Here is a 23,669-nt window from a genome sequence, read left to right on the forward strand (position 1 = left end):
TTTGGCAAACGGTAGACTAGCTTTTTATGTCTATGTGTCAACAGTGGGGTCCTCCTGCATCTCCTGCCATCGCGTTTCACTTAAATCAAATGTTGACAGTTCGCACTGACACTGATGCACCCTGAGCCTGCAGGACAGCTTGAATTTCTTTGGGAACTTGATTGGGGCTGCTTATCCACCATCCAGACTATCCTGGGTTGCAACCTTTCATCAATTTTTCTCTGCCATCCACGTCCAGGGAGATTACTGTATTTTTCGGACTATAAGACGCACCGGACTATAAGATGCACCTAGGTTTTAGAGGAGGAAATTAGGGGAAAAAAATATAGGAAAAAAACACAGTCCCGGCTTGCAGAACACTGAGTATTCCAACAGCTGCCCTTTGGTTGCAAGCAGTGCATGACGTCCCTGCCATGCGCTGCTTACAAGCATTAAGTAGCTGCTGGCATCGAAACAGGACACTGTGAGGGAGCGAAGGGAATGAAAGTGTAATTGTTTGTTTTTTTAATGTTTTCTGATGGGGCCAATCATACCAGGATAAGAAAAGGATAGGACCAATAATATCAGGACCGGGATGGGGGCCAATCATGCCAGGATTCCATTAAAGAGAAATGAATATTCATTTCCCTCCACGCCCATGGGTGTGGAATGCAGTGAATATTGATTTCTCTTTATCAATTGGCACATGATTTAGCTGCCGCATCCGGCTCCTTCCTCTCTGACCCACTGCTCTGCTGAAACCGCTCCTCCACCTCCCCACCATAGCTAGAGCCGGTACATCTGGACTGTAACATGCACTCCCCATTTTCCTCCACATTTTTGGAGGAAAAAAGTGTGTCTCATAGTCCGACAAATACGGTAGTTATGGGTGGAAAACTTCTTGATTATGTTGCATACTGTGGGCAAAGGAACATCAAGATATTTGGAGATGGACTTATAAACCTGAGATTGTTGATATAGTTCAACAATTTTGGTTCTCAAGTCCTTAGACAGTTCTCTTTTTCTCTTTCTATTTTCCATACTAAGTGTGACACACACAATGCAAAGATTGAATCAACTTCTCCCCTTTTTATTTGGTTTCAGGTGTGATTTTCATAATGCACTCACCTGTTACTTGCCACAGGTGACTTTGAATGAGCATCACATGTTTAAAACAAAGTTGTTTACTCACAATTTTGGGAAAGTGCCAACAAAACGTGTATTTGTAATTATTTTCTGGGAGAAATACTACATTTTCTGGAACAATTTTAAAGCGAGCCAATACTTTTGGCCATGACTGTACATGTTGTAATCAAAAAAATTATTTAAATAATGCTTCAATAAAAATCTTATTTTAAAAAAATGCATTATACTTTTTGCTATTAGTAAGTTATTAATAAAAAAGAAGTGTAATTTATCTTTATTCAGGCATACCACCTGCTTCAGGAATATCATCTATACGCCAGAGAGCTGAGCGTAATCCCATTGGCTTTAATGGGTGCATACATGATGTTCGAATTAACAATGAACTACAAGATTTTAAAGACCTGCCTCCAGTGTCTATTGGGGTGTTCCCTGGATGCAAGTCATGCAATATATGTAAGCAAGGCTCATGTCGCTCTATGGAAAAATCGGGTGTTATATGTGAATGTAATCCTGGATGGACTGGACCCTTATGTGACCAAGAAGTTGGAAACCTGTGTGAGGACCATAAGTAAGTTCAAGCAAGACCAAAGCATGATTTTTGTTTTGCTTAGACTGATTAGTGAAAAACAATTATGTCCTTCATTAGGCCTTGTGTTGAGCAGGGGTGCCAATGCGCAGGAAAAGGGTGCCAACCTCTGCAGTTAGGCAGGGTTGTATCATACTTTACATAGGGCAAATTTTCCTTTTCTACTTTTTGCTGACTCTAACATCTAGGTTATTATGTTAAGAGACACAGACAGTGTCATATACATTAGAGGTGGCATTTCAATTAGGTGAGAGCTAATTATTGGTTCAAGAACCACTGACTCTCAAAACTAAGGACTTCTGTCTTTTTCCTCCTTCATAAACACTGCTATCTTTGAGACATACTCTTCCACATCATTCATACGACTTATGACGTAATTCCATCCTTTCCCTCGTTCCCCATAGGGACATTTAGGGGAAAAATAGGTAGAGTCGACGTATGAGTGGGGACGTCACAGCGAAGGTGAAGGGCGCCCACCTCCACAGCAAGGATGGTAAAAGACAGTCTTTGAGAGTTGGATATATGTCCAATTCCCTAAAAACTGACTAATATAATATAGTGACAAAAAAAGCCATATATTCATTTGTTTTTGTTAACTTGGCTCTATTGATGTCTCACTTTTAATTGTTTCAAATAAAGATGATGCTTTAATATAAATATTATTATTGGAAAATAGGGGGTAAGTCGGTGATACACAGCCTTGTGTTACTTACCCATTGCACCACATGTGGATTGTGTGGGATCACACTATGTAAATCTGCGTGTCTCTCGTGCTGGTAGATGTCACATAAACTTGGTGGGTCATTCAGTTCCTCAGAGGTGTATCTTCTGTACCAGAACGGCGATAGAGCCTGTCACTGCCCGTGTGCTTGTATGATGCTGGGGTGACTGTTAGTGCTGCCTCCCTTACAGCTGCCTCCTTGAACTTCCCGTCCCTGAGAAAGGATTGGCGTAATGTCAAATCATATTGGCAAAAACGTAGCCTATTGACATATTTCTCACATCCCATTTAAATTGTAAGCTCTTGCAGATATGGATCTCTCCTTTTTTCTCATTGACAGTCCATTTGTGTGATTTGTCCCTTTTATCGGTTGTTACTTCCCCAATCACAAAGTGTAGCAGTGCTTTTTCCACATACATATATTTTTGTTCTCGCTTCAAATTTCTTGTTTAAAAAAAAAAAAAATGATCCTGCAAATATTTTGGACAGAAATAATGAAAAATAACATTATTCCACATATACGACGCATATATCAACCAAGGAAGTTAATAATGGATCACTTTGTGTATCGCCGGCATCTCCACAGTGATGGAATTGTCATTAACCTCACAATCAAAATCCCAAATTGTAATTATTTATATTATTATTGTTTGTTGGTATCATATGTGGCAATGCACAATATTAGCTATGGCAGAAATAGAATTCATAATTGTATAAGTACTAAATCAAATAACAGCTGGAAAACTGCTTGACCGTCAAATTACGAACCTCTCTATACAGCGCATTTGTCAAACTCCGGCCTGTATTAATCTTAGTATGAGCATCCTAGATACAGTTGAAAGCAGTGATGGAGGAGGGAGCGTCAGTAATGAATTTTGTATTGTGAATATTTGGTATAATGAAAATTTCGGCCCTCCAGTGATGGCACCTATCCACTACATGACATATTTTGTCTTGTGGTATGTACTGAGTATTTGTGAAATAAAGTTTTTCTGTTTCTCTATCCTTTTTGTGCAAATTCTTGTCCAAACTATTTGTAGGACCATCTTAAAATATTTTTGGAAAATATTAATATAAAACAAAAGCCGTCACTTCTGTTAGTATAAATGCAACATGCACGTGTACATATACACTGTGGCCGTGGCCATCAGCAAACAAATCCTAGATCAAAAACATATGCTATAGTCACACTGCAGTAAGTAAATAGCTGAGAACACTTGTACATGACATAGGATACTTGGTTAACATTTTTTTTAAAATAAAAAAAAACATTAAAGGCTTTCCACCACAAGGTCTACCCATTCAGGATGGCCCCCGACACTAATAACTCACTTTATGTGCCAACCTAATGGTGGCAAGGAAGGACCGGTCTATAAAAATAACACAGCCAGCTCACCCCTCCACGTGAGTGCACGGATCCACGCTTAACGGCAAAGGCAATCCAGAAGCAATCCAAAGGATTTCCTTTCTGGATTTAGGCTACAGTCATGGCCAAAAGTATTGACACCCCTGCAATTCTGTCAGATAATACTCAGTTTCTTCCTGAAAATTATTGCAAACACAAATTCTTTGGTATTATCTTCATTTAATTTGTCTTAAATGAAAAAACACAAAAAGAATTGTCCTAAAGCCAAATTGGATATAATTCCACACCAAACATAAAAAAGAGGGTGGACAAAAGTATTGGCACTGTTCGAAAAATCATGTGATACTTCTCTAATTTGTGTAATTAACAGCACCTGTAACTTACCTGTGGCACCTAACAGGTGTTGGCAATAACTAAATCACACTTGCAGCCAGTTGACATGGATTAAAGTTGACTCAACCTCTGTCCTGTGTCCTTGTGTGTACCACATTGAGCATGGAGAAAAGAAAGAAGACCAAAGAACTGTCTGAGGACTTGAGAAACCAAATTGTGAGGAAGCATGAGCAATCTCAAGGCTACAAGTCCATCTCCAAAGACCAGAATGTTCCTGTGTCTACCGTGTGCAGTGTCATCAAGAATTTAAAGCCCATGGCACTGTGGCTAACCTCCCTAGATGTGGATGGAAAAGAAAAATTGACAAGAGATTTCAACGCAAGATTGTGCGGATGTTGGATAAAGAACCTCAACTAACATCCAAACAAGTTCAAGCTGCCCTGCAGTCCGAGGGTACAACAGTGTCAACCCGTTCTATCCGTCGGTGTCTGAATGAAAAGGGACTGTATGGTAGGAGACCCAGGAAGACCCCACTTCTTACCCCGAGACATAAAAAAGCCAGGCTGGAGTTTGCCAAAACTTACCTGAAAAAGCCTAAAATGTTTTGGAAGAATGTTCTCCAGTCAGATGAGACAAAGTAGAGCTTTTTGGGCAAAGGCATCAACATAGAGATTACAGGAGAAAAAAAGAGGCATTCAAAGAAAAGAACACGGTCCCTACAGTCAAACATGGCGGAGGTTCCCTGATGTTTTGGGGTTGCTTTGCTGCCTCTGACACTGGACTGCTTGACCGTGTGCATAGCATTATGAAGTCTGAAGACTACCAACAAATTTTGCAGCTTAATGTAGGGCTCAGTGTGAGAAAGCTGGGTCTCCCTCAGAGGTCATGGGTCTTCCAGCAGGACAATGACCCAAAACACACTTCAAAAAGCACTAGAAAATGGTTTGAGAGGAAGCACTGGAGACTGCTAAGGTGGCCAGCCATGAGTCCAGACCTGAATCCCATAGAACACCTGTGGAGAGATCTAAAAATGGCAGTTTGGAGAAGGCACCCTTCAAATATCAGGGACATGGAGCAGTTTGCCAAAGAAGAATGGTCTAAAATTCCAGCAGAGCATTGTAAGAAACTCATTGATGGTTACCGGAAGCGGTTGGTCGCAGTTATTTTGGCTAAAGGTTGTGCAACCAAGTATTAGGCTGAGGGTGCCAATACTTTTGTCTGGCCCATTTTGGGAGTTTTGTGTGAAATAATCAATGTTTTGCTTTTTGCTTCATTCTCTTTTGTGTTTTTTCATTTAAGACAAATTAAATGAAGATAATAATACCAAAGAATTTGTGTTTGCAATCATTTTCAGGAAGAAACTGAGTATTATCTGACAGAATTGCAGGGGTGTCAATACTTTTGGCCATGACTGTATGTGCCACGTTAGCGTTTTTAAACGCTCAGGAAATGGGTCTCCTTCCCAGAAAACGCTCGTTTTTGCCGCGATTTTTGCATGTTTTTGTGCAAAAAAAGCACGTCTTTTGGACTATAGGAAATAGCCAAAAATGCAAACCTAAGCGGAAATTAATGAACATGCTGTGTTTTTTTTACTGCTAAGCGTTTCCTTAGGCCTGTTTCACACTTCCGTTTTTGTGTCCGCCAAACGGATCCGTTTCCGTTTTTTTGACGGAAACTGATGCAAACGGATCCATTTTTTTTAAAACGGATCCGTTTTTTTGACGGATCCGCGGTAACCGTAATGGAAGTCTATGGGACCAAAAAAACGGATCCTGCAAAAAATGGCGGATCCGTTTTTTTACGGAAAACAACGGATTTTGACGGATTTGAAAAAAACGGAAGTGTGAAACAGGCCTAAGCGGTAAAAAACGCATCCATTGGCACAAATGGGAATCCTAGTGGGGGAAATGATTAGGCTAAAAGGAATTGCTCAGAGGATGAACAGTATTGTAAAGAAAGAAACCCATGGTGATGTTGGGTTACGGGGTTATCCTTATGGAGATACTCTAGGATAGTATCTCTTAGGAAACCCTCAAAGATTTTGTCCACAGTAGAAGTTCAATGTAATATATATAATAATATAATTTGCAGGCTCAGATTTTGTCTCCTTTTTTGAATAATAGCACTTCATTTGCTATGCACCAGTCAGTGGTACAACCTCTGTTGTTATGGAATCCTTCAATATTATAAATAATGTTCTGTATATCATGGTTCTTAAGTCCAGTACTTGGGAGTGTATTTCATCCGAACCCAATGAGCTCTATTCGTTATTATTTTGAGACAACACACTACTTCCTACTTTAAGCAATTAACATCTAATTGAGAATTCATGATATCCCTGATCATGTCATCTGTCATGGGATTTTCTTGTGTAAGCACTGTAGAGAAAAAAGCTTACTACATTGACTTGATTGCTTTATTTTCTTCCAAACATGATTATTTTTTAGATACTTACGCAACAATATGTTGGGATTATTTTTACTTTCTCTGGCAATGAGTCTCTCTGTCTCAATCTTTGCTGCCTTGATTTGATTTTTACACAATTTATTTTTTTCTATAGTTAATGCCTCGTCATTATCCTCTTGCGTTAATTAGCTAAACACTTTCTTTTTCTCATTTATTGCACCACTTACAGCTCTATTTAACATAGTGGTTTCATCCTATTTGTATCTTATTTATTCTCATAGAGAACAAAATTGGGCTCATGTTCTATTCAGGATGTTTATGTTTTGTGTAATTTTATGTCCCATAATTTGGCACTAAGATAATTTCTTAGCCGTTGGAAATTCACCTTACTGACGTTTAGTACCCTTGTAGCCTCTCTACTACAGTGGCATGTAAAGGTTTGGGCACCCCTGGTCAAAATTACTGTTATTGTGAACAGGTAAGCAAGTTGAAGATTGAATGATCTCTAAAAGGGCTAAAGTTAAAGATGACACATTTCCTATGTATTTTAGGCCAAAAAATATATATATTTTCATGTTATACATTATAAAAATTTTACAAAGGAAATGGGCCGATGCAAAAGTTTGGCCAACCTGCATGGTTAGTACCTAGTAGCACCCCCTTTTGAAAGTATCACAGCTTGTAAATGCTTTTTGTAGCCAAACAAGAGTCTTTCAATTCTTGTTTGAGGGATAGATTTTCATCCATTCTTCCTTGGAAAATTCTTCCAGTTCTGTGAGATACCTAGGTCATCTTGCATGCATTGTTTTTTTTAAGGTCTAGCCACAAATTTTCAATGATGTTCAGATAAAGGGACTGTGAGGGTCATTGTCAGCTCTCAACTTTTGAGGTAGTTTATTGTGGATTTCGACATGTGTTTATGATCATTATCCATTTGTAGAAGCCATCCTCTTTTCAGCTTTATTACAAATGGTGTTATGTTTACATCAAGAATTTGTTGAAATTTAATTGAGTCGTTCTTCCCTCCACCCATGAACCGTGCCTTTAGCTGCAATATAACTCTAAAGCATGATTGATCTACTCCCACTACTGTTTCACACTTCAGTTGTTTGATGTCAGTTGCAAACCGCCAAAGTGTGAAAAAACGGATCCGTTTCCGTTTTGCAACAAACGGATGTCACCGATCTCTGGAGAGAGAGAGAGAGGGAGAGAGATTTTTCGCCGCTTCCTGGGAAAATCTTCCGGGCATGTGCAGCTTAAAATAGCGGTCCACCGCTGGAAAAAAAAGTTACATTGTTCGTCTACTCCAGCCGGCGGACGCTAGAATTCAAACGGATCCGTCAAAAAACGGATGCAATGGACGACCATCAGTCATAATCTGCCGCTAATACAAGTCTGTGGGGAAAAAAAACGGATCCACCAAGGGCAACTTGAAAATGCTTTGATATCTTCTCATAGCCTTCTCATGCCTTGTGGATCTCCACCATTTTCAGAATGCTAAGCAGCTGCTTAGAAGAACCCATGGCTGCTGTTTTTGGCACAATGTTAGAGGAGGCTGGGTTTTTATAAAGCTGGGAAATTTGCAGCACCTGGCCTTTCCTAATGATGACAAGCTAATTAAGGTCTGAAGCCTTGGTTAAAGTTATTTGAGCACACAAATCTCCGAAAGTGCCAAAACTTTTGCATTGGTCCATTTTCCTCTTTGGAATTTTTAAAATGTAAAAAGTTACATTTACTTTGCATTTTAGGCAAAAAAAGCATCATCTTTAACTTTAGGCCTTTTAGAGATCATTTAATCTTCAACTTGATTAACTGTTTACAATAACAGTAATTTTGAGTAGGGGTGCCCAAACTTTTACGCGCCACTGTATATATCTAATGAAAGGATACATGAAAACATATTCTTTTGTTATCACCATTACCCAAGTGACCCCCAACATTTGATATTCTGTATAGCCTATTGCTTAAAAAGAGGTCCGTAAGTGCTCCTTCCACCCCTCTGATTGGGACCTGCACCAGTTTTTAAAGATAATTGTATTTTATTATTGTCAAATACCTGTTCCCTTTGCTGGACCTGCAGGTTTCTGCTCCCTAAGTTATATTAGGGTAATTGAAGTCCCACATAATAATTATTTCCTATGCTGCCTCATATATTTGCTTTATGAGGTTATTTTAGTATTCTTTTTCACTCACTACATTTTCACCCATAGGGAGTCTTCATTTTTATTAGTCACATACAGGTGCTTCTCACAAAATTAGAATATCATCAAAAGGTTAACTTATTTCAGTTTTTAAATACAAAAAGTGAAACTCATATATTATATAGAGTCATTACACACAGAGTGATCTATTTCAAGTGTTTATTTCTGTTAATGTTGATGATAATGGCTTACAGCCAATAAAAAGCCAAAAGTCATTATCTTTGTAAACTAGAATAGTAAAAAACACCTGCAAAGGCTTCCTAAGCATATAAGAAGTTCCCTTAATCTGTTTCAGTAGATTCAACAATCATGGGGAAGACTGTTGACTTGACACAGGTCTAGAAGGCAGTCATTGACACACTCCACAAGGAGGGTAAGCCACAAAAGGTCATCTCTAAAGAAGCTAGCTGTTAACAGAGTGCTGTATCAGAGCATATTAATGGAAAGTTGAGTGGAAGGAAAAAGTGTGGTAGAGAAAGGTGCACAGGCGACCGGGATAACCGCAGCCTTGAAAGGATTGTTAAGAAAAGGCCATTAAAACATTTGGGGGCGATTCACGAAGTGGACTGCTGTTGGAGTCATTGCTTCAAGAGCCACCACACACAAATGAATCCCGGACATGGGCTGCAAGTGTCGCATTCCTTGTGTCAAGCCAGTCATCACCAATAGACAACGCCAGAAGCGTCTTACCTGGGCCAAGGAGAAAAAGAACTGGACTGTTGCTCAGTTGTCCAAGGTGTTGTTTTCAGATGAAAGTAAATTTTGCGTTTCATTTGAAAGTCAAGGTCCCAGAGTCTGGAGGAAGAGAGGAGAGGCACACAATCCAAGCTGCTTGAGATCTAGTGTGAAGTTTCTACAATCAGTTTGGAGAACCATGTCATCTGCTGATGTAGGTCTACTGTGTTTTACCAAGACCAAAGTCAGAACAGCCGTATGCCAGAAAATTTTAGAGCACTTCATGCTTCCCTCTGCCGACAAGCTTTTTGGAGATGGAAATTTCATTCTCCAACAGAACTTGGCACCTGTACACACTGCCAAAAGTACCAATACCTGGTTTACAAACAACTGTATCAATGTGCTTGATTGGCCAGCAACCTCGCCTGACCTTAACCCCTTACAGAATCTATGGGGTATTGTCAAGAGTAAGATGAGACACCAGACCCAACAATGCAGACGAGCGGAAGACTGCTATCAAAGCAACCTGGGCTGCCATAACACCTCAGCAGTGCCACAGGCTGATCGCCTTGATGCCACACCGCATTGATGCAGTAATTGAAGCAAAAGGAGTCCCGACCAAGTATTGAGTGCATTTACTGAACATACATTTCAGTAGGCCAACATTTCGGATTTTAAAATAATTTTTCAAGCTGGTGTTATAAAGTATTCTAATTTACTGAGATAATGACTATTGGGTTTTCATTGGCTGTAAGTGTTATGAAAATTTGGTTAGGATAAATCTATCCCTGTGTGTGCTGCAGCTGATTCCAATTAAAACAGAGTCTTTTTGAGCGCTCAAGGAATGATGACACTGTACACAGTAACAGCATAACATTCCATCAGAACTCTGGTTTATTGCACATACTGTACATGGTTTTATAATTACGTATAGAAATGAGTGTTTAGTTAATTAGCATAAGGTTGAGCTTCAATGCTATTGGTTGTTTGAGTACATGGAAGATATCTAACAAAAGGGCTTATTTAGCAATATATGCTTAGCTATGCCTTTTCCTGCTATTCAGCAAAAATGGAGACATCAGTTTGAACATCTGGTGCTAGTTCCTGCTTTCCCATGTCTAGAGAAATATCACAAGATAGTCTGGTTTTCGCTGGTTGGCTCATGGGGTCAGTAGGTCATTCTCAGCAATGGATTATAAAGTTCATGTTGATTATATATATGAGTATATATAAGTATATACATGCAAGTGAGATCTACATGAAATACATATATATTTCCATCACATAACCCATAATCATCAACCTTAACAAAAATAAACACTTCCAATAGATCACTCTGTTTGTAATGACTCTATATAACATGAGTTTCACTTTTTGTTTTGAAGAACTGAAATAAAATAACTTTTTGATGATATTCTAGTTTTGGGAGATGCTCCTGTATATTGTCAAGGTTAATAGGTGAAAATTTTCCGTATAAGAAAACCTCTCCCCTTTGCTTTTTTGTAATGTCATTTCTGAACAGACATTGCCCTGTAAATTAACAGCCCATTCATAGCTGTGGTCCAGCCATGTCTCCATAATCCCCACAATATTATCATTTTCTTCCAACAATATTAATTAAAATTAATTAATCTTGTTGGTGAGGCTTATGGCATTAGTGTACATGTATCTCATCTTCCCTGTATCAACTTTTCTAACATCCCCGATATCGCACCCACACTTTCATTACTTTGGCCCACTATCTTCCTGCACAGTAATTGCCCCCGTCTCAAGTTTATTCACTCCTCCAACCTTCTAGCCCTTCTTTCTCCCAACACTGCTGCACCCTCCCCATTGAGGTGCACCTCATCTTTCCCTAAGAGCCTGTAGAAACAGAGAACTCAGCCCAGTTCTACAGGAATCCAGAGCTTTTCTTCCTACACCAATTCCTTAGCCACTTATTCACCTCCCTAATCTCCAGCTTTCTAGCATGCCACGGATAGTATTTTAGAGAATTCTACCTTTGAGGTCCTTGCCTTCCACCGTCCTCTAACTTTTTCATTGGTGTTGATGTGCATCATGAACGCTAGGTCCTCACCATCCTCGCCCAGTAATCTGTCAACTCAATCCGTGAAGTAGCGAACTTGAGTGTCAGGAAGACAACACACTGTTGGAAGATACTGGTCTTTGGATCAAATTTGCCTTGTCTGTTCTCTAATATTGGAATGGCCACTACCAGTATGTGTCTGGCTTGCCCTGCACTCCCCCAGCTTCCAGAGAACTTGTCTTGCTGCAGCAGTGCTACTCCTCTACCAATTTAGCAAACTTGTTGGGGTGTGCCAGAAAAGGACTAGCCTCCCTGACACTCTTCCTTCTACCCTGCCTTCTGTCACCCACTTAGCTGTCTCATTGTCCTCTAGCTCCCTCCTACCATCCACCCACAAATCTACTCCAGGATGTGTTTGCTCAGCGAGCAACAAACTTCTTTGCATATTGTCAATGGATCTCAGTGTTGCAAGTAGCTCATTTAGATCCAGTACCTGGGCTTCCAAATGTACAGTGGGGAAAAAAAGTATTTAGTCAGTCAGCAATAGTGCAAGTTCCACCACTTAAAAAGATGAGAGGCGTCTGTAATTTACATCATAGGTAGACCTCAACTATGGGAGACAAACTGAGAAAAAAAAATCCAGAAAATCACATTGTCTGTTTTTTTTTTCATTTTATTTGCATATTATGGTGGAAAATAAGTATTTGGTCAGAAACAAGCAAACAAGATTTCTGGCTCTCACAGACCTGTAACTTCTTCTTTAAGAGTCTCCTCTTTCCTCCACTCATTACCTGTAGTAATGGCACCTGTTTAAACTTGTTATCAGTATAAAAAGACACCTGTGCACACCCTCAAACAGTCTGACTCCAAACTCCACTATGGTGAAGACCAAAGAGCTGTCAAAGGACACCAGAAACAAAATTGTAGCCCTGCACCAGGCTGGGAAGACTGAATCTGCAATAGCCAACCAGCTTGGAGTGAAGAAATCAACTGTGGGAGCAATAATTAGAAAATGGAAGACATACAAGACCACTGATAATCTCCCTCGATCTGGTGCTCCACGCAAAATCCCACCCCGTGGGGTCAGAATGATCACAAGAACGGTGAGCAAAAATCCCAGAACCACGCGGGGGGACCTAGTGAATGAACTGCAGAGAGCTGGGACCAATGTAACAAGGCCTACCATAAGTAACACACTACGCCACCATGGACTCAGATCCTGCAGTGCCAGACGTGTCCCACTGCTTAAGCCTGTACATGTCCGGGCCCGTCTGAAGTTTGCTAGAGAGCATTTGGATGATCCAGAGGAGTTTTGGGAGAATGTCCTATGGTCTGATGAAACCAAACTGGAACTGTTTGGTAGAAACACAACTTGTCGTGTTTGGAGGAAAAAGAATACTGAGTTGCATCCATCAAACACCATACCTTCTGTAAAGCATGGTGGTGGAAACATCATGCTTTGGGGCTGTTTCTCTGCAAAGGGGCCAGGACGACTGATCCGGGTACATGAAAGAATGAATGGGGCCATGTATCGTGAGATTTTGAGTGCAAACCTCCTTCCATCAGCAAGGGCATTGAAGATGAAACGTGGCTGGGTCTTTCAATATGACAATGATCCAAAGCACACCGCCAGGGCAACGAAGGAGTGGCTTCGTAAGAAGCATTTCAAGGTCCTGGAGTGGCCTAGCCAGTCTCCAGATCTCAACCCTATAGAAAACCTTTGGAGGGAGTTGAAAGTCCGTGTTGCCAAGCGAAAAGCCAAAAACATCACTGCTCTAGAGGAGATCTGCATGGAGGAATGGGCCAACATACCAACAACAGTGTGTGGCAACCTTGTGAAGACTTACAGAAAACGTTTGACCTCTGTCATTGCCAACAAAGGATATATCACAAAGTATTGAGATGAAATTTTGTTTATGACCAAATACTTATTTTCCACCATAATATGCAAATAAAATGAAAAAAAAACAGACAATGTGATTTTCTGGATTTTTTTTTCTCAGTTTGTCTCCCATAGTTGAGGTCTACCTATGATGTAAATTACAGACGCCTCTCATCTTTTTAAGTGGTGGAACTTGCACTATTGCTGACTGACTAAATACTTTTTTTCCCCACTGTACAACACGCACATAACTGGCACAGCAGTTTGCACGCTGAAATGGCTGGTCAAGGATTGCATACATGGGAAAATACAGTATGTACACTGGATGGCATTGTCAATAATGAAATACATTTCCCTAATGAAGATCACACAACACAGGAATATAAACAAGTAAATAAGCAAGTAAATACAAATCGTGAATCCAAAGTCACACTTAAACCAAATCACATGTCGAAAAAATCACTTGCAAGCTCTTTCTCGCCATGTTTCAGATGATTTATATATAGTTGCTTTCACTTAGCTGCAATACAACCCACAACTCACTGCAGTGTTTGTGAGGTAACACGTGCAAAAACATAGTTAACATTTTTTGATCAAAAGAGCCATCCCACCGCACCAAGGTGTACCGAATCAAGATGTTCCCTGACTCTAGTTACGCACCTATGTGCCAACCAAAAGAGGGCAAAATAGCACCAGTGGCTAACTTTATGACACTTGTGTATGCCTAATATGAGATGGATATGATTCCATGTGGTCCTACAGTGTGGTCCCTTTCTTTACCATATTGTACTTAGAATTAAAAAAAACCTAGCTGACTTTATAAAGCAGAACAAGCTGTACCATGCTATGCTATTAATCACTGTTAGCCTGACCCCTCTGAAATTTTTAGTCCCTTGTCATAAATAATGCAAAAAATAAGAAAATAAAGGGAGTTTACTTACAAATAGCTGAATGCTGATGGATAGAGGGCATGGGGGACCTGACTAGTTCCATTTAAGGGATTAAATACATGATCAGTTATCGTCAAAATAATTTTTGTTGGCTTTCAGGTGTGTGCATGGATCTTGTGTTGGCACTGCGAATAGTTACATATGCATGTGTTCAGAAGGCTACACCGGTATGTATTGTGACAAGAAGAATGAGTCGTCAATCACCTGCCGGAATCTCAAGTGTTTTCATGGACAATGCCGGTTCTCAGAGAATGGGGAGCCATACTGCGAATGTGAACCGAACTTTACTGGAGAGTATTGTGACAAAGGTGCGCTACTGAATATTATACTGAAAGGCATCCAAGACTGACCCTAAAATGTATTACTATGGAGGAAATGAGCTGACCTGCTGCTTTAGGGTTCCCTCTTCTTTCCCCTCCACATGGCTACCCTGATTTACACATTATCAAATAAACCCTGTGCATTGGTAATCTGTGACTTCTCTATTCTCAGAATCGTGAGCACTGGCATCAGGCAATATTAGATTAGAAGTGAGGTTGCCATGATGGGGGAAAGAAGTAAACCTAAATTAGCAGCACAATAAATGAGAATGAGAGAATGAAAGCAGGTAAATCTATCCATTCCCTATGAGGTGTAAAATTTACCAGTCAGACTGGAGGTTCCATCTAAGCCATGCAACCATCACTGGGGGGCAATAGAAGCTTAATGATGTTATTTAGATTACAGATTGTTAAAGCATTGTAATGCCTAAAAGAAATATAGAAACTTCAGAATTTACTAGCTGAGAAAGTTCCGGCTTGTTCATGAGCTTTCAGATGTGGTAGTTGCTGACTTCCTCCTACAGTCTGTTCAAAGCTTTCAAAAGTACGTAGCTTGTCATTCATGCTGAGTGCTGCATGCAGGGGGTACACCCCAACCAGAGCACTCAGAGCAGTGGTCTCTGATCGATGATGTCACAGGGGTGCGGGGACAGACAGAGGGAGAGAGTAACAGGAACATGAATCCACTCATCAGAGCAGTCAGCCTGCATGGAATATATTGCAGACAATGCCCCTATTCCAAGTGCTGTCCACAGGTCAGATTCACAAACTTCTATAGTGGTTGTGGAGGGAGGCAAGCTTCAAAGCTGAAGGGGGAACGGGGGCAGCTGGACGTGGAAGAGAGATGTCAACCGGGAGGACGGCAGCAGAGGAGGAGAAAAGACACTGAGAGCAGCACTGAGTGGAGGCTGTAGAGAAGGGTGACAGGGAACAGGCATGTCAGAGTAGTTAGTCCATGCTTTGATTTACCATGTTGAAACTATATGGTAGTCTCAAAAAGGCAGAGTCCGAGATCAGAAGCCAGCTATATTCAGTAGGTAGCCGGTGAAAATTAGGGATGTCTGTGGTGGAATGAATCATGGTAAATGTAGTCTGGATAGTCCAGTGGAGAGCTGGCAGGAAGCCAAGAACACAAGCAATAACAAAGTGCAGCGGTGGCTGCATCGGGGTGCAGGGGAGCTCAAAATCTGAAATAAAATGGGTCCTAGCTGGCTCACAATAGGCACAGGGATGTAATATTCTTGTGCCTGGAAAACTACTTTAAAACATACTGCAGTTCAATCCATGTTTCTCCAAGCTGTCAATGATATGCTATGTTACAGTATAAAGGGGTTGTTAACCAAATAATTATTTTACTTTTAGAGAACCGCTGCCATGGAGAGATTATCCGTGAGACTGTTCGCAAACATCAATGCATGACAACCCAAAAAGTGCCACGTGTTGTATGCAGTGGAAAGTGCACAAATGAGCAATGCTGTATGCCACTAAAAACCCGGAGACGGAAATATGTCTTTCATTGCACAGATGGCACATCTTTTGTGGAAGAACTGGACAGACACATGGAATGCGGCTGCTCAAATTGCTAATACAGTTTTCTTCAAGAACCCAAAGACAAGAATGACAAAATAAACAGAAGAATCAAGCAACTGAAATGCTGCAGTTTGTAAAAGAATTTTCCCTTCAGCGTAATGCTCAAGAAGATAAGAATATTAACTATATTGTAAAATAAACAAAAATAGAACTTATTTTTATTATTGAAAGTGACTATTTTCATTCTTTATTATATAAAATATCACACCACTTGGCTATACTGTATGTATCATATAGTCAGTTATTTCTACTGCTATTTTTAATATTACAAGAAAATAATAAATAATTCATAGCCTAACAAGAAAACTATCGGGTAAATTTATAAAAGCTTGGATTTTAACAAAGTGCCACTGAATATTTTTTCTGAAAGAATATTTTTTGAACTGTGAATGTGTTTGTTACAAAGACAGATTTGTATCCATTGATACATGTCATCTTGTAGATGTTAGCAACATGAAGATGAAGCCTTTATTTATACCAGTGTGCTCAATGTTTCCTGTCAGGTATTTTGGTTGAAAAAGCAGAAGTTTGGACATTATCAATAAATTGTGATTTATAAATTCAAATTGTACAATCAAAAAGACCATATTGTGTTTTCAAACATTTGGACTAATTTGCCCTTTGTTTCTATACAGCGATAAGCACCCAAGGGTTACCTGGGACAGATTTGGAGCTAGCCACTCCCATCTAGTAAGTCCCGAAGAATCCCGACCTTCACCCTTAAATATCTATACATGGATCTGGATTAACAAGTGGCACCTCTGAGTTGTGTCCATAGAGTAGCTGCTTGGTGGAAGCGCAAGATAAGGCAAAGATAGTGAACTAACTTGGGTCAGTTATAGAAAGGACAGAATCAGAATGCAATAACGTCGTTAAATTAGGGGATCATGGAGACAGATAAAATCAGCATCAGAAGCTAGGTCAAGAACAGGAGCGTATAACAGAATAATGGCACCAGAGTACAGCGTGCGACCAAGCACCATAACTGGCAATGGAGCATGCTGGAAGTTTAAGGTAGAGTGTGGTACTGCCCAATTTACCATAACTGTGATGATTCTGATTATGTCTGCTGTGCTGTTGGACAGCACACACATCCATTTTGTCTTGACAAGGAAGCACTATAGGTCTTAACCACACCAGTACTCCTAGCTGGACAACACCTGCACATCCAGTGATATAGAATGTTAGAATTGAAAGGGACCTCGAGGGTCATCATATCCAACCCCCTGCTCAACCCCTGCTCAACGCAGGAGTCACTGTCTGCAGAGTATATACTAGTATACACTACTAGTCATCACCGAGGTGTTCCAGGTAGGAATGTAACCATTTCTAAGCATTTTCAAATAACATTTCATATTTGTTATAGACCTTTGCAAACGGGAATTCTGTTCAAGTACTCACCATTTATTAGAAAAGACTGAGCTGATAATATGAATGCCTGGCCTTATGAGTAACTGTGCCTTTTCCAGCTATTCAGCAAAAATCGAGACATCAGCTTGGGCCATCTGGTGATGATTCCTATTTTTGATGTCTGGACCATACCAAAGGGCTGTCAGGTTTGCACTGGCCGGGTTCACGGGATTAGTAGGTCATTCTAAGCAAATGATTTTAGGATACATGTTAGCTGTGAGTATATATGCAAGTAAGATCTATATGAGATAAATATATATTTCCATCACGATAAAAGGAGCCTTGTGCAGAACTTTCAGTTAGTGTAACCACCTGTAAGATGGCCGAAGGACGAGTTCTGGAGGGGAGATATGTGTCATCGCTGCTATTAGCTGCGGTGATGTGAGCTCGGAAGTATACTCCAGCACGGATTATGCTGAGAGAGTTATTTGGCTATTCCATGGCCGGGTTTTACGAGCAGTCATAAAAGATGGGTGGGAATAACGGCTCACATATCCCAACCCCAGGGGCATGGTTTGGCTAATAAAATGGAGGCCAATTGCCTCATTCAGTGTCTGTGGCTGGAGGCGTGGAGACCTCTATTGTGTGTATGCTAAAGACACTGACCTGAGCGGGCAGACCCGCAGTAATATATGGACTGTTCATTTGTTTTCCCATCCAGAGCAGTTTATGCCATTTTAATAACTTGCTTGGACATTACAGCATTACCGCTTCTTGTGCCTACCTCAACCTCAGCCGAGTGAGTATGGGTTCCTACAGTTGGTGGAGAATGTGGGCACAAATCCCAAGAAGCAGTGTGACTGCCGATACCGCATGTCCTGGGTAAAAGCGGCTGCAGATGGGAAATCTGGCAGCATGGAGGAGCTGCTTAACCCCTTTGTTACATTGGACGTACTATTCCGTCCATGTGACCTGGAACTCAAGTCCCATGGACAGAATAGTACGTCATTTTTCCGAGGGCCTTCTTCCTGCTGGCCCCCGGATCCAATATGGCTGCGGGGGCCTTCAGGGTCCTGCAGGGAGGCGGCTTTCTCAGTGCCTGCTGGGAGCAGGCGCTGAGAAAGCCTCCTGCAGTGCCTGTTAGATCGCTGATCTGACACAGTGCACTGCAAAGTGTCAGATCAGTAATCTGACACTGTAGTAATGTCCCCCCTGGGACAATATAATAAAGTAGAAAAAAAATCATGTGTTAAAATAATTTTTAAAAAATTCCTAAGTAAATAAAAAAAATTCCCTAATAAATGCTTTTTTTGTATATAAAAAAACAATAAAAGTACACATGTTTAGTATCACCACATCAGTAACGACCCGCCCTATAAAACTGTTCCACTAGTTAACCCCTTTAGTGAGCCCCTTAAAAAAAAGCAAAAAACAATGCTTTATCATCACACTGCCGAACAAAAAGTGCAATTACATGCGTTCAAAGGGACAGACATAAATAAACATGGTACTGCTGAAAATGTCATCTTGTCCCGCAAAAAACAAGCCGCCATACAGTGTCACCAGCAAAAAAAAAAAAAAAAGTTATAGCTCGTAGAATAAAGCGATGCAAAAATAATTTTTTATATAAAATTGTTTTTATTATATAAAAGCACCAAAACATAAAAAAAAATATAAGAGGTATCGCTGTAATCATATTAACACAAAGAATAAAACCGCTTTATCAATTTTACCACACGAGGAACGTGTAAACGCCCCCCCCAAAAGAAATTCATGAAATACTGGTTTTTGTTCATTCTGCCTCCCAAAATTCGGAATAAAAAGCGATCAAAAAATCTCATGTGCCCGAAAATGGTACCAATAAAAATGTCAACTCGTCCCGCAAAAAATATGACATGACTCTGTGGGTCAAAATACAGAAAAATTATAGCTCTCAAAATGTGGTGATGCAAAAACTATTTTCAATAAAAAGTGTCTTTTGGCATGTTACAGCTGCCAAACATAAAAACCCGCTATAAATAGTAAATCAATCCCCCCTTTATCACCTCCTTAGTTAGGGAAAAATAATAAAATTTAAAAAAATGTATTTATTTTCATTTTCCCATTAGGGTTAGGTTTAGGGCTAGGGTTAGGGTTGGGACCAGGGCTAGGGGTGGGTTGGGGTTAGGGTTGGAGTTAGAATTGGGGGGGTTTTCACTGTTCAGGCACATCAGGGGCTCTCCAAACGCGACATGGCATCTTATCTCAATTCCAGCCAATTCTGCGTTGAAAAAGTCAACCGGTGCTCCTTCCCTTCCAAGCTCTGTCATGCGGCTAAACAGTGGTTTACACCCACATATGGGGTATCAGCCTACTCAGGACAAATTGCACAACAACTTTTGGGGTCCAAATTCTCCTGTTACCCTTGGAAAAATTTGTAGCAAAAAAGTCATTTTTGTGGAAAATAATATGATTTTATATTTTTATGGCTCTACATGATAAACTTCTGTGAAGCACTTGGGGGTTCAAAGTGCTCACCACACATCTATATTAAGTTCCTTGGTGGGTCTAGTTAACAAAATGTGGTCACTTGTGGGGTTTTCCACTGTTTAGGCACATCAAGGGCTCTCCAAACGTGACATGACACCCGCAGACCATTCCATCAAAGTCTGCATTCCAAAACGTCACTACTTCCTTTCCGAGCCCCGATGTGTGCCCATACAGTAGTTTTCTACCACATATGGGGTATCAGCATACTCTGGACAAATTGGACAACAACTTTTGGGTCCAATTTCTCCTGTTACCCTTGAGAAAATAAAAAAATTGGGGACTAAAGATCATGTTTGTGGAAAAAATATGATTTTTTTATTTTCATGCCCGGGCGTTATAAACTTCTGTGAAGCATGTGGGGGTTCAAAGTGCTCACCACACATCTAGATAAGTTCCTTGAGGGGTCTAGTTTCCAAAATGGGGTCACTTGTAGGGGGTTTCCACTGTGTAGGCACATCAGGGACTCTCCAAACGCGACATGGGGTCCGATCTCAATTCCAGCCAATTTTGCGTTGAAAAAGTCAAACGGCGCTCCTTCCCTTCCGAGCTCTTCCATGCTCCGAAACAGTGGTTCCCCCCAACATATCAGGAATCAGCACACTCAGGACAAATTGCACAATAACATTTGCAGTCCAGTTTCTCCTGTTACCCTTGGTAAAATAAAAAAATTGGGCCTGAAGTAATTTTTTTGTGAAAAAAAGTTAAATGTTCATTTTTTTAAACATTCAAAAAATTCCTGTGACGCACCTGAAGGGTTAATAAACTTCTTGAATGTGGTTTTGAGCACCTTGAGGGGTGCAGTTTTTAAAATGGTGTCACTTTTGGGTATTTTCTATCATATAGACCCCTCAAAGTGACTTCAAATGTGATGTGGTCACTAAAAAAATGGTGTTGTAAAAATGAGAAACCGCTGGTCAACTTTTAACCCTTATAACGTCCTAACAAAAAAAAAATTGGTTCCAAAATTGTGCTAAAGTAAAGTTAACATGTGGGAAATGTTACTTATTAAGTATTTTGTGTGCCATATCTCTGTGATTTAAGGGCATAAAAATTCAAAGTTGGAAAATTGCAAAATTTTCAAAATTTTTGCCAAATTTCCATTTTTTTCACAAATAAACACAAGTTATATCAAAGAAATGTTACCACTAACATGAAGTACAAAATGTCATGAGAAAAACAATGTCAGAATCACCAGGATCCATGGAAGTATTCCAGAGTTATTACCTCATAAAGGGACAGTGGTCAGAATTGTAAAAATTGCCCCGGTCATTAACATGCAAACCACCCTTGGGAGTAAAGGAGTTAAACATCTGGTCCAGGCGCAGCAACAACAGTAAGAGACCCACAGGCTGTTGTTACAGCAGATCCAACAGGAGCAGGGGCAGTAAACTCAGCAGGAACAACATCGGCAGATGCAGCTTCTGGCAACTGCCATCCAGGGCAGGACCAGCACCCCAACCCAAAGTCCAGCTGATGACGCTTACGTGAGGAAGATGGTAAGAAGAACGGTGAAAAAGATGACCCCGGAGATGACGTCGAGGCATTCCTGGTGGTGTTTGAGAGGGTGGCGGAACGAGAGAAATTGCTCCCAGAGCAGTGGGCCGAGGTTCTGGTGCCATACTTAACAGGTGAACCGCAGAAGGCATATTATGACTTATATATGCCAAGTTAATGGCCGAGATCTTGGCACATTTAGGAGTAACTTTGACTGTCAGGGCACAACGGGTGCACGAGTGGGTGTATTGCAGTGACAAACCTCCCCGGTCCCAAATGTTCGACCTCCTATTCCTGGTCCAAAAATGGTTGCAACCTGAATCCTCCTCCCCAGCACAGATGGAGAAGGTCATGGACAGGCTGATACACTCCCTACCCAGGCCGGTGCAATCCTGGGTAGGGAGTGTATACCCATAATGCCAATGACCTAGTGAGCTTGATAGAGAGGTACCAGTTGGTCGAGAAGTCCTTGGAGAAGCAAGGGGGCAGAGAATCTCCATACTGGGGTTCCCAAAGTGGGGCTGACACCCAAAAGAGGGGAGCTAGAGTCACACCTGGGGCGACCAAGAATACCAAAGTTAGTGCCCAAGGTCTATTCTCATACTATAGTGTGTTGGAGGTGTCATACTCCTGGCCACATAGCTGCCCATTGTCCCCTGACCACTGCAGCACAGGACGGCGCTGCTCATACTTTGCATATCCGGCCTGCATTGTTGTTTCCCAGATGGGAGAGGGGCTGCAGGAATGCCCCGTGTCAGTAAACGCAGTGCAAGTGACGGTCTGCTGGACTCAGGGAGTTTGGTAACCCTAGTGAGGGCCACAATTCCCCAACAACTGATTCCTGGAAAGAGGGTTGGGTGTCCACTGTATCCATGGCGATGTGACGGAATACCCTGTGGCCCAAAGTGGTCATAAACAAACTATGGCAGCGAGTCCCATGAGGTCGGCGTGGACAAAGACCTATTGCACCCTATTATAATAGAGCGGGACTTTGTGTTATTTTGGGACTTGTGGGGAAAAGGGAGATCGTCTGTTTGTCCAGACAGCAGCCAGGTTGCTCCAGAAGAAACCTTGTTGCAGGCTGTTGATGATGAGTTTCCATTTTGTGTACTTGTTGGCGATGAGGATAAGGCAGCATCCACTGAGGGCAACGTCCCTAAGCTGGAGGTGTCTGGGGGAAACTTTGGAACCAACCAACTCAGGGACCTAACTCTTAAAGGGGCATTTGACAATGTAACTGTGTTAAATGGGCTGCCTCAGGAGCCGGGGGCCGATAGTCGCTTCCCTCATTTTGCTGTGATTGGAGATCTGCTTTATAGGGTAGCCAAGCCAAAAGGTGAGGTAATAGAGCAGCTGTTCATATCAGGGCCCTATAGACACAGGGTCTTAGACATGGCTCATTCCCATGTATTGGGTGGTCACCTGGGGGCTGATAAAAGAAGCGCATTCTGCAAAGATTCTACTGGCCTGGGTGTTACAGAGAAATTGTGAACTATTGTCATTCCTGCCCCACGTGTCAGCTGACCTCCCCAGTAGCCCACTTCTGCAGTCTTCTGGTACCATCATCGAGGTGCCATTTGAGCGAATAGTGATGGACCTGGTGGGACCCCTGGTAAAATCTGGAAGAGGACATAAAAACATATTGGTGGTCCTGGATTATGCTACCCGGTACTCAGAGGCGGTACCCTTAAGAAATGCCTCTGCCAAATGTATCTCTAAGGAGCTGATCCATATCTTCTCCCAAACCAGGCTGCCAAAGGAGATACTGATGGAACAAGAGACTCCCTTCATGTTGAAGGTCATGCGGGAGTTGTGCAAGACCCTGCAAATTTCCCAGCTCAGAACCTCTGTGTATCATTCCCAGACTGATGGGCTGGTGGAGAGGTTTAACAAAACCTTGAAGGCTATGCTAAACAGAGCAGTGGAGAAGGATGGCCGAGACTGGGACTGTCTGCTTCCTTACCTGTTGTTCTCCATCTGGGAAGTTCCCCAAGCTTCCACTGGCTTCTCCTTAGTTGAACTGCTCTATGGACTACACCATCGAGGGCTCCTGGATGTGGTGAAGGAATCCTGGGAAGCTGAAAACACCCCCTATAGAAGCATGGTAGATCATGT

At 41.3% G+C, this 23,669-nt stretch overlaps 1 protein-coding gene across 2 annotated transcripts in view; it reads left to right on the forward strand.

Moving 5' to 3' along the window:
* The window catches only part of SLIT3 (slit guidance ligand 3), a 1,050,869-nt gene extending 1,034,122 nt beyond the window's left edge, over positions 1-16,747 (forward strand). For both annotated transcript variants that reach the window (XM_073573732.1, XM_073573731.1), the window contains 3 exons: positions 1,408-1,693; positions 14,371-14,579; positions 15,954-16,747. In XM_073573732.1, the coding sequence (XP_073429833.1) occupies positions 1,408-1,693; positions 14,371-14,579; positions 15,954-16,177 (719 nt within the window). In that variant the 3' untranslated portion in view covers positions 16,178-16,747. The remainder of the gene's footprint in view (positions 1-1,407; positions 1,694-14,370; positions 14,580-15,953) is intronic.
* Positions 16,748-23,669: the final 6,922 nt, after the last annotated feature.

Source organism: Dendrobates tinctorius, unplaced genomic scaffold, assembly GCF_039654945.1.
Source record: "Dendrobates tinctorius isolate UK_male_01 unplaced genomic scaffold, ASM3965494v1 ptg000036l, whole genome shotgun sequence".
Lineage (NCBI taxonomy): Eukaryota > Metazoa > Chordata > Amphibia > Anura > Dendrobatidae > Dendrobates > Dendrobates tinctorius.